Consider the following 10,415-nt stretch of genomic DNA (forward strand, 5'->3'; position numbering starts at 1 on the left):
CTCGAGAGTTAGCGAGTTACCAGGCGTGTGCAGAAGTGTGAACAGAAAAAAAAGAGAGAAAAAAAAGCAAGAGTTACTGTAGTCTTGTGCTTCATGTCTTCTGAACAGCTCTAGCTGTGACTCTGAGTAAAGGTAAGGGCAAGCAGTGAATAATACATCAATTGGTAAGTTGTTCCTCAATCACGGTGAGCATGAAAAATAAACAGTGTTGGGAATTTGGCTGATTTTAGAAACATCATGTAGAATCATCTGCTTAATCTGTTCTGCGCAAAACAGATTGACAGCTGGTTTGATTTGCATTGAGAGATGATCTTATGGAAAGTACACCAATCTTTAGGTATGGTGAAGGGCATGTGATGATGTGGGGCTATTTTAATTATTCAAAGGCCAAGGAAACTTTATCAGGATGCATAGTATCCTGGATCCATGAAATAACTGGCCTTTAAAAACAAAAAAAACCTGTCTGCCTCTGGGAAAGGGGTTCTATGCCCCCTGTATCTTGATGAAAAACATTTATTTATTTATGATACATTATTCATTCACAAAGAAAACTAAAAAGCTGGATTTCCCCTAATTTATTTCTTTATACTTAAAGCAACACTAAAGCACTTTTCCTCTGTCGCACACACGCTTGTTTATCCAGAAAATAACAGACAAGGTAGAATATGTTGCATGATTTTACGAAAGTATGATGTATTGCGACATTGAAGCAAGTCAAATTTGTAGTTTCTGATACCTCATTTCATCGAACTACAGATACACACTACCCCACCTCGTAAAGTTACATAGTGCGGTTATAGCCGATAGAGGGCCGTGAAGTAAAAGCAGAAGTGCCGTTCACCCTGTTACGAGTTGATGAACCGCTGAAATGAAACATTATTTTAAGGTACGAAAAACTCTTTAGTGTTGCTTTAAGCCATTAAGATCAATTTCCAAACAATATTTTGCTTTTCATAAAGGGTTACAGCCAACACACTGTCATCAACATACGTTCGATCCTTGTTTTCAAAGGACCCGTGCAGTTTGTAGCAATCCCCAAAATGATTGCAGCCCTGAAGGAAGTGATGAGGAGCACCCTGGGCTACCTCACAGGGCAGTCCGGAGGAGGAGGAGGTGGAGGGATCGACGTGAACGTGGCCGCTCACTCTGGAGGGATGGTGAACGCCCCGTCCATGAGCGGCTGCACCGTCAACGGTCCCCTCACCTTCAGCTACGCTGGAGTGCCCAGTGCACAGCAAGGAGGTTAGTTAAGTCTCTGAGTTCAGTTCAGACATTTCTTTTCTTGTCCCACAAGGGGAAATTTGGTTTGCATCATGGTTAAAAAGACACAATACACATAAGACAAAGTACAAAACATAGAGCACAAGCGTTCACAGACAACCAACCTCAGCACTAGACACTAGGCACTGATGATGCACCTAGTATCTGAGCATGTGCAAGAAATCTTTGTAGGGCTGCAACAGTTATATTATTTTGATAATTGATTATTCGGTTTGTGTCATTTTTCAAGGAAAATACCTGGAAATGACCTGATTGAAGCTTCCATTGCTTAGATTGCTAAGTAGATTGGAAGGCAGCTCACAGTTTTTGGACTGTGCCCATGTCTGTGTTGTTAAGGCTGCTAGTGTTTTACCATCAGAAATGTCTAATAGTGTGCCTAGGCCTATATATTTAACAAACACTCATTGTACTGAGACTTGGGGACTAAAATATATGTATGATTAACTATAAGAAAGTGGAAAGCATATGTTTCTTCTCGCAGTGATGGTTGTAGCTTTACAGAATGGAAAACAAAAAAGCACATCACTGTAAAAAAGATCATGTAATTTCAAAAAGCATGCCATTTCAATGTCTATGTTTCAGGATTTAAAGAAAACACTATTGTCTAACCCATAAGGACAGAACTCTGTCTTGTTAAATGTTAAAAACATCAAAGACAATCTAAATATACTAAGCTCTCTCTCTCTGGCCGTTCCAATGACCCATATTTACGACTGACGGCAAATAGTTTGATATGTCTACCAGTTCCACCCTCATTTCACCATATTGCATCTTTTCTTAATTTTAAGGTTGTGAAGGACAACAAGGGGATCCAAGCCCAAAAAAGTATGTGAAGTATGTGAAGTATATGTGAAAAGCAAGTTTTCTTATGTAGCCTACATCTTTATTATTTATTGCTAAATGTTGTTTGTTGTTGTAGTTGTAGTTGTTGTTGTTGTTGTTGTTGTCTGTGTGTTTGGGAGGTTATAGGCCTAATGTGTCTATGTGTCATTGTCTATATGTCTGAAATGTGCACTTTGACCAAACAAATTGCCCAACCTTTGGGATATTAAAGTATACTTTGACTTTGACTTTGACACTGGAGATCACAGATTACAAGACATCTACACTGCAGCTTAACATTTTAGAGGGCTGCACAGAAGAGTACATGAATAAACCTCTGGGATTAAGCAAAAGCAAAAACCTTGTGTTTTTTGTTGTTGTTCTTCTTAGAGAGATAAATTTGAACCAAAAAAGGCACTACAGGCTAAAATGTTTATCTTAGAAACCATGTTACGTGACTTAGAGCCCCTTTAATCCAGTCACCACCATTTTGTGAGAAGATCACAAAAAAATCTTCTTATCATCATCATCCTCCTCCTCCTCATCGACCCTAGGGTTGTAGAATGGATATGGCCTTTAGGATGAGATTAATAATGCTAGACCTTTTGAATAGTCTGGATGGAATAGTGTAAATATGAACAGTGTGCTTGGAAAATATGTTACGCAGGTGCAAGACCCCGGCTGAAGACTTGGAGGAGTTTGATCTGAAGAAACACTCAAGATCAGAAGAAGGTCTGAAGAAAATGCTCCACAAAGTGAAAGTCAGGAGGAGAGTTCGGTGAGTAAAACCTGGGAACCTTAGAACCTTTTTCAGCTCACATTGCCTCGCCGATGACAGGACATAACAAGGTTGTGGATGTCTTGGCATTCTGAGACGGTGCCAACTCCATCACACCCCTCCACAGATATAAAGAATTTAGAGAACTCAAAGCAGCACTCATTTCACAAAACTTCTAAAAACCATAGAGGAAAAACTTCTGTTTAAAATCAACATTTGTCATAATTAAGCGTAGTGGACACTGGGAACTAATGTGTTGAATCTTCACCAGGTTTAAGAGTCAAAATGTATGTTTTTCCATGAAATGTGACCATTCACAGCGAAATCAGTCGTTTTGCGCACATTGTTATTTTGAGAAAATCAACAATAACAAACTTCCGGGTTAAAATGTTGAATTTCACGTTTTCAGATTATTCGGCTGTATACAGTCTACCGTTTCATATCGTGAACGCATTTCACTGAAAAACCTACGTTTTGACTGTTAAACCCGGCGAAGATTCAACACATTTGCTGTCATTCCCGTTGTGCACGCGCCGCTTAAACAGGTGATTTCTCCTCTTCTGGCAAATCATGACAGGAGAACCATGTCAACTTTGGATGCGTTTATCTTAAGCCTACCTTACATTGCCAGACTTTGCAAAGATTTGGAAAAGATTTTTGAAAAACTACAGTCTCAGACCCTCTCACATCTAAAGACAATTCATTGAGTTTTTAGTCACAGTCTAGTCACAGGCCAGTCTCAGATTAGGATTTTGCAAAGACTGTGGGTCACTATTTACAAGACTGCTGCTAGATTCCTTCAAATTATTTCCATCGTGCAATAGGCTACACGTCATCATTCACAGGAAATCACATGATAGCCTACTCATATCAAAGTATTTTTTTCGCGTTTCTGCAGCATTGTTTGATGTGTGACATCACTAACAGATATAGAGTTGTTCTGTCACGTAGAACAGCCGACTAATAAATTACAAGAAATGAAATAACAAATAATCATAAAGGCTACAGCTGTCGCCTATTTTGCCCCTTCCTGTTTCATGTTCGCGCAAGGTTACTATTGGTTTTTAATGTTCACGTCACTATTTGCATGAGCCACGACTGAAAAGACTTCCGATAATATCAAACATGTTTGATATTGTCGTAACGGCAAAACTAGAAAAAGACTGCCTCCGACGGACTTAAAACCGCTAAGATTGGCACCTTACACTAAACGATTTAGATGACGGGAGCGCGCTGCGCTTTCAGTACAACTCCCAAGATTTCCGCCCGATTTTGGAAATTTAGTCGCCGACTGTTAAAACAGACCAAAATCGTGCAATGTAAGCCAGCCTTTAGCGATAGTTTGTGTAATACCCTCGATATACATATCGTTGGAAAGCTTAGTTTATGGCCGTTCACGTGAGCGCAATAACTTAATTTACTAAATTTTACCGAAACGACTGGTTCCACTTTACAGGGTCACAAATGTGTGAACGATATGAAAGTGCACAGTAGACTGTATACTGTCAAATTAAGCAAAAACGTGAAATTCAACATTTTAGCCCGAGCGTTTGCTTATCGTGGATTTTCTCAATATAGCATCAAGCGCAAAGCGACTAGTTTTCCCTGGCAGGGTCACATAAGTCACTTTGGATAAATGAGTCAAAATAATTGTAAATTATGTAAAAATACTATTCTAACTGTTTGAGATCTGCAGCACAGTAGACATGTGCACTGTGTGCTACCTTAAGCCCTAGTGTCTTACAGAAAATGTGCTTTTCAAGCTTTATGGCTGAAAGGGTCGACGACAGCTGGACCATAAATGTTTTTGTGTAACTATGTGTTTATACATTTGATAGCAACTCATCATAATGACTGTAGGGCCAGCCACAAAAGTGAACATAAATGTATGTGAAATGTTGCATCCTTGTCACTTTTAAACAGGCTAAATCAGTGTAACCTCTCTAAAGCAAGCTGTGAAATGATGGCATCGGTGCTGCAAGAATCATCCTATCTGAGAGAGCTGGACATGAGTGGAAATTACCTGCAGGATGAAGGGGTGGAGCTGCTCTGTGTGGGACTAAGAGTTCCGCAATGCAAACTGGAGACACTGAGGTCAGTTGCAAAACATTATTTGAAACAATACTTCTCTGTATTTCTAAATTATGTATTTCTCTGTTCTAAAAATAATAGACTATTTTATTTCAGACTGTGTGGTTGTCTGGTCTCACACAAAGGCTGTTCTTTATTGGCCTCTGCTCTCAAATCAAACCCCTCTCACCTCAAACATCTGGATCTGAGCTACAATCACCCAGGAGACTCAGGTATCAGGGAACTCACTGACACACTGAATGATCTCAACTGTAAACTACAGACTCTCAGGTGAGTGTTGGGTGTTTATGTTTTCTGCATAACATTTTAAGATATTAACTCTTTAATAGTAGAGTAGATAGCATTCTGTGCTATTCTAGCCTAGAAATATAGCACACACACACACACACACACACACACACACACACACACACACACACACACACACACACACACACACACACACACAGACAGACACACAGACAGACAGTCAGGCACAGACACAGACACAGACACGGACAGACAGACAGACAGACAGACAGATTTAGAAAAGTTGTGGAATTCTAAAGTTCAATCTTCATTTTCTAAACAGGCTAAATCAGTGTCAGCTCTCCAAAGAAAGCTGTGAAATGATAGCATCAGTGCTGCAAGGGACACCCTCCCATCTGAGAGAGCTGGACATGAGTGACAATGACCTGCAGGATGAAGGAGTGGAGCTGCTCTGTGTGGGACTAAGAGATCCACAATGCAAGCTGGAGACACTGAGGTAAGTTATTAATCATTATCAAATACTGAAATAAGACTCTGTGATAAATACCGGTAAAAACAATAAGAATCATTATCAAATAAGACCGGTAAAATAAGAAAAAATGAAAAATACCGGTAAAAACAATTCCTCTTTCTCCTAGTCTGTCTATCGGTGTGTGGGTGGGTGTGTGTCGGTTGTGAGCAACACACAGTGTTAGGGCCAATTTATCCTTTTTCGTTTTATTTTACTTCATCTCGTCTCCCCCTGGTGGCACCCGCAGGAAGAGCATATAGATTGACAGGAAGTATGGTTTGGGCAGGTGCCTGATTAGGAAACGCTAGTCAGCGGGAACAAACAGTTTTTTGACCACGCTATTCCAGGATTTAAAGATATTAGATACATTCAATATTAAGTATAGGACAACGCGCTTTCATTTACATTGATTTTGCATTCATACACTATCGCGGATAGTTTTTCAGTTAAGTTTGAAAGGATATAGTATCCTATTTAAGGTTAAAGTTTGGATTATTATTTGTTAACTTGAACGTGCGTCACAATTCCCCCGCTTGGGCTCGCGTGGCGGCCTGAACATTGGAGTTAAGACAAGCTGCCGACATACACAGAGCAATAGAGATACAAGAACATATTGGTTTTTGCTGTCATTATGTAGCCTACAGATGTGTCCTGCTAAATTCATTTGAAAACATGTGTTGTATATAAAGGGGTCAAATGAAAATATCATCTTTATATTTCGTTATACAGAATGGAAGACAAGTCTGAACCCTTTGGAACTTGATGCGTTTTTTTTGTGGTGCTAAATATCAAATGTATGCAAAATGTACAGCATGCAAAACGCAAGTTGTAAAAGAAAACATGGACCAAAAATGGGGGACATAGATGTCTTCTCAAAAAGTGTATATGTGTCAATTCTATTTTTTTTTTACAGGTTAAGTCAGTGCCACCTCTCCAAAGCAAGCTGTGAAAGTATGGCATCGGTGCTGCAAGGGAAAACATCCCATCTGAGAGAGCTGGACATGAGCGTCAATGACCTGCAGGATGAAGGAGTGGAGCTGCTCTGTGTGGGACTAGGAGATCCACAGTGCAAGCTGGAGACACTGAGGTCAGTTGCAATAAATTACTACAAAATTCCTCAACGCAGAGCCTGCTTTTTGACTGTTGCTTCAACTGTTTTGCCAGACGTGCAGAAACTTTTTACTCTTTATGTTGCTAGCCTAATATTGTGTCGTCGTAAAACAGTCATTCTAAATGAAGCTGCAAAGCCTTTACACATACTCTAAAAAAGTCTACTTAACAGCGTTTAAAATAGTTCATGTGTAATTATCGAACAATATGACCCTTCTTTTCCATCATTTGAAAAAATACCGAATCTGCAAATGGCCAATGATTTTAATGCCCTTTCTCTCTTTAATAATGAGGAAAATCTCCCTTTTTCCCCAGACTGTCTGGGTGTCTGATCTCACACAAGGGCTGCTCTTGCTTGACCTCTGCCCTCAAATCGAACCCCAACTATCTGAAAGAGCTGGACTTGACCTACAATCACCCAGGAAAAACAGGTGTCAGAGAGCTCTCAGACCATCAGAGTGATCCCAATTGTAAACTAGAGACTTTCAGGTAAATGCTGGGTGTTTATGGGTATTCAGCTATTCGTCCATTCAGGTCCTGTGTTAGTATCTTTCTTTACCCAGCCTGTCTGCCATACTGTATATAGTTGTTTCTGACTGTTTATCTACAACAGCAAGAAAGAGAAAAATAAAATAAAAAAGTTGTTGCATGTTAAAGGAGAATTAAGGCAATTTTTCACATAGATCTCTGTTTCTCATCAAGTACTGTTGGAACAAAATATAATGAGGGGAAAAAAAGCAGTACTACCTAGCTTGAGTTGAAAAACAGAGCGAAAACAGAGATCCACGTGAAAAATCAACGCAAGTCTCCTTTAAACTCACGGCTTAGTCTAGGGCCTCAACTCTGTTTCCTTCTCCTGTCCATCTCAAGGTTTGAAGATGCGGGGGAGGGCAGGATGAAACCAGGACCGAGGAAATGTGAGTGATTGATTTAAAGAGTCACAATATTTATGGGCGTTTTTTCACCGAAAACGAACCTGGTGTTGAACTGGTGCCGTTCAGAATTCTTTGAACCGTAGTGCTAGTGAACCAGCCCACATTTACACCAGTTCTGAACAGAACCAAGGATATGTCATCAACAATGGGTGGTGCATGCAAAATCAAAAGTTAATGAGATGCATTAACGGGAGAATGATATGACCAGTTGTCCCATAAAAACGGCAGAAACTAGCTGTTTAAAATGCTAGTCAACGTCTGCAGTGCAATGCTAGTTGAATCGTTTTGCTTACTCATGGCAACAGTTGATATGGACGGAAAACTCATGCTTTTAGCCTTCTTCCCTCTGAAAGACGCAATGACACGCCCACTCTGGTTCGCAGGAAAAAACAACTATTTTTTTCCAAACCAAGGTGCCATGTTCCGAACCGGCTTTTGTTGGTGAAAACGCGTCGAACGGTTCAAATGTTGGTTCGCGAACGGGAACAGAGCCGGTTCTCTGTCGGTGAAAAAAGGCCTTATGGGTGGCTCTCAACTCTCTCCTCGATGCTCGGTCCTCCAGGCTCGTTCCCACTGATCTATAACAAACACTGGATAGACTATCCCATTGTTGCCGCCCCATCATTCTTCATCTAGATCAGTGAGGAACGAGGCTCGAGGAAGGAAGGGAGGATATCTAAAAACACCATATGAGACACACCCTATGTCTTTAGATTGTTGCCAAGACTCTCCACTCTCCTCTTGTGTGCAGATGCCTGTGAGCTCACACTGGACCCAAACACAGCACACCGACGTCTGTCTCTCTCCGGGGGAAGCAGAACAGTGAGGTGGCAGACGGAGGAGCAACCGTATGATGACCGCTCGGACAGATTCGACTACTGGGTCCAGGTGCTGTGTAGAGAGGGTCAGTCTGGACGCTGCTACTGGGAGGCTGAGTGGAGCGGTGACGCGGCCGAGATAGCAGTGGCCTACAAGAGCGTCCGGAGGAAAGGGGAGCGTGATGACAGCGGATTTGGACGTAACGCCAAGTCCTGGAGACTCAACTGCTCTGGTGACCGGTACTCTGCCGTGCATAACAAGACGAAGATCGCCATACCTGCCCCTTCCTCTGGTTCCCGCAGAGTAGGAGTGTATCTGGACCGGCCAGCAGGCACTCTGTCCTTCTACAGGGTCTCCTCTGGCACACTCACCCTCTTGCACACGTTCCACTCCATGTTTGAGGACACCGAGCCCCTCTGTCCTGGGTTTGGGTTTGAGTATTGTGTCTCGAACTCCTCGGTATCTCTGTGCCAGATCACATGACCTCTTGATCCTGCAGGAACAACATACTCACATACACACGCGCACGTATGCACTCCCTTACACACACGCGCGCACGCACACGCACACGCACACGCACACGCACACGCACACGCACACACACACACACACACACACAAACACACACACACACACACACACCACTTATTAAAAGAACTGTAGAATGCGCTTGCGGGTGGTGTTAGTGTAGTGGTTAAGGAGCTGGGCTAGTGTGCAATAGCCTGAAAGTTGTCAGTTCAATTCCCAGCTTCCACCATTGTGCCACTGAGCAAGACACTTAACCCCAAGTTTCTCCAGGGACAATGTAATGACAATGTTATCCCTTGTAATATAGTTGAAATACGTTAGTCACTTTGGACAACAACAAAAAACAGTGTCTGCTAGATGTAATTTAATAACTTGGATAAGTCAATGGTTGGTTAAAGCACTGTGCAGATACAGGACTGGCAACACATGCTGCCTAAATGAGTCATCTTTGTATGTTTCATTAGATTCATATCAATTTAGCTGATGCTTTCATCCAAAGTGACGTACGACACAAACAAACAATTTTTTAAAAAGTTGTATACCGCTTTGTCTCTTAATAATTACAGTAATAAACTACAAAAGAAAATGCTGAACATACTGTATGTGCTTTTGCCTTTCATCAATATTGATAACTGTGAATATGCAGCAGTAGTTGTCTTAACTAGCCTACTGGTTCTGCCTGATTGATCTGTGAAATGAAAAGACTGTTGGAAAACAATAAACCAGAATATCAGCTATTGGCAGGCATGTGTAAACCTACCCGTAATTTCCTGTGTATGAGTCGCATTGTGTATTGCCGCAGGACAGTGTTTTATGCAAGAAGAAACACAACCATGACCATATTAATTGCCCCCATGTATAACCTCATAGCTGAAAAATAAAATGCAAAATCAATGTATAAGCCGCGGCTAATAGTTGGGAAGTGATGTTTGTGTATTAGCGTACTGTAGTAGCACACTACCAGTTCTCAACACAGGTGCCATTAACTTGTATTGTCTTAAGTCTTAAGCATTTGCCCTTACGGGGTGAGGCCAGTAATCATAAACTAAAACGGGTGATTATATTATTTTATACCACTGCTTGGTCAAATTTCCTATTGTGATGCGCTATTTGGAACGTGCATTATTATGACCGCCGCTAGCATAGCTAGCGAAGCGGTCATATAGTTGTTGTCAAAGTTTTTTTTTTTTTTTTTTTTTTTAATTCTTTTTTCCCGTCATTTTTCGTCAACGATTCCCGGGACACCGTAACACCGGAGCGCATGAAACTTGGTGGGCATGTAGCCCCAGTA

General features: G+C 41.3%; 1 protein-coding gene across 1 annotated transcript; it reads left to right on the plus strand.

Annotated features, from left to right (window-relative positions):
* Window positions 1-41: 41 nt before the first annotated feature.
* Window positions 42-9,935, plus strand: LOC134084977 (ribonuclease inhibitor-like). The gene is made up of 11 exons (XM_062539914.1): window positions 42-164; window positions 1,012-1,242; window positions 2,070-2,106; window positions 2,771-2,881; window positions 4,805-4,975; window positions 5,069-5,242; window positions 5,544-5,717; window positions 6,646-6,819; window positions 7,158-7,331; window positions 7,713-7,759; window positions 8,529-9,935. Exons 2-11 carry the CDS (start codon window positions 1,041-1,043, stop codon window positions 9,077-9,079), a joined length of 1,815 nt encoding a protein of 604 aa, XP_062395898.1. The 5' UTR covers window positions 42-164; window positions 1,012-1,040; the 3' UTR covers window positions 9,080-9,935.
* The last annotated feature ends 480 nt before the right edge of the window (window positions 9,936-10,415 follow it).

Source organism: Sardina pilchardus, chromosome 1 (genome assembly GCF_963854185.1).
Source record: "Sardina pilchardus chromosome 1, fSarPil1.1, whole genome shotgun sequence".
Classification (NCBI taxonomy): Eukaryota; Metazoa; Chordata; class Actinopteri; order Clupeiformes; family Clupeidae; genus Sardina; species Sardina pilchardus.

Bases quoted from the DNA above. Each gene is read 5' to 3' on its own strand.
- LOC134084977 (XM_062539914.1), top strand. From the start codon at position 1,041: ATGATTGCAGCCCTGAAGGAAGTGATGAGGAGCACCCTGGGCTACCTC. The intron at 5,243-5,543 runs GTGAGTGTTGGG...TTTTCTAAACAG, and splicing joins TGTAAACTACAGACTCTCAG to GCTAAATCAGTGTCAGCTCT. The intron at 5,718-6,645 runs GTAAGTTATTAA...TTTTTTTTACAG, and splicing joins TGCAAGCTGGAGACACTGAG to GTTAAGTCAGTGCCACCTCT.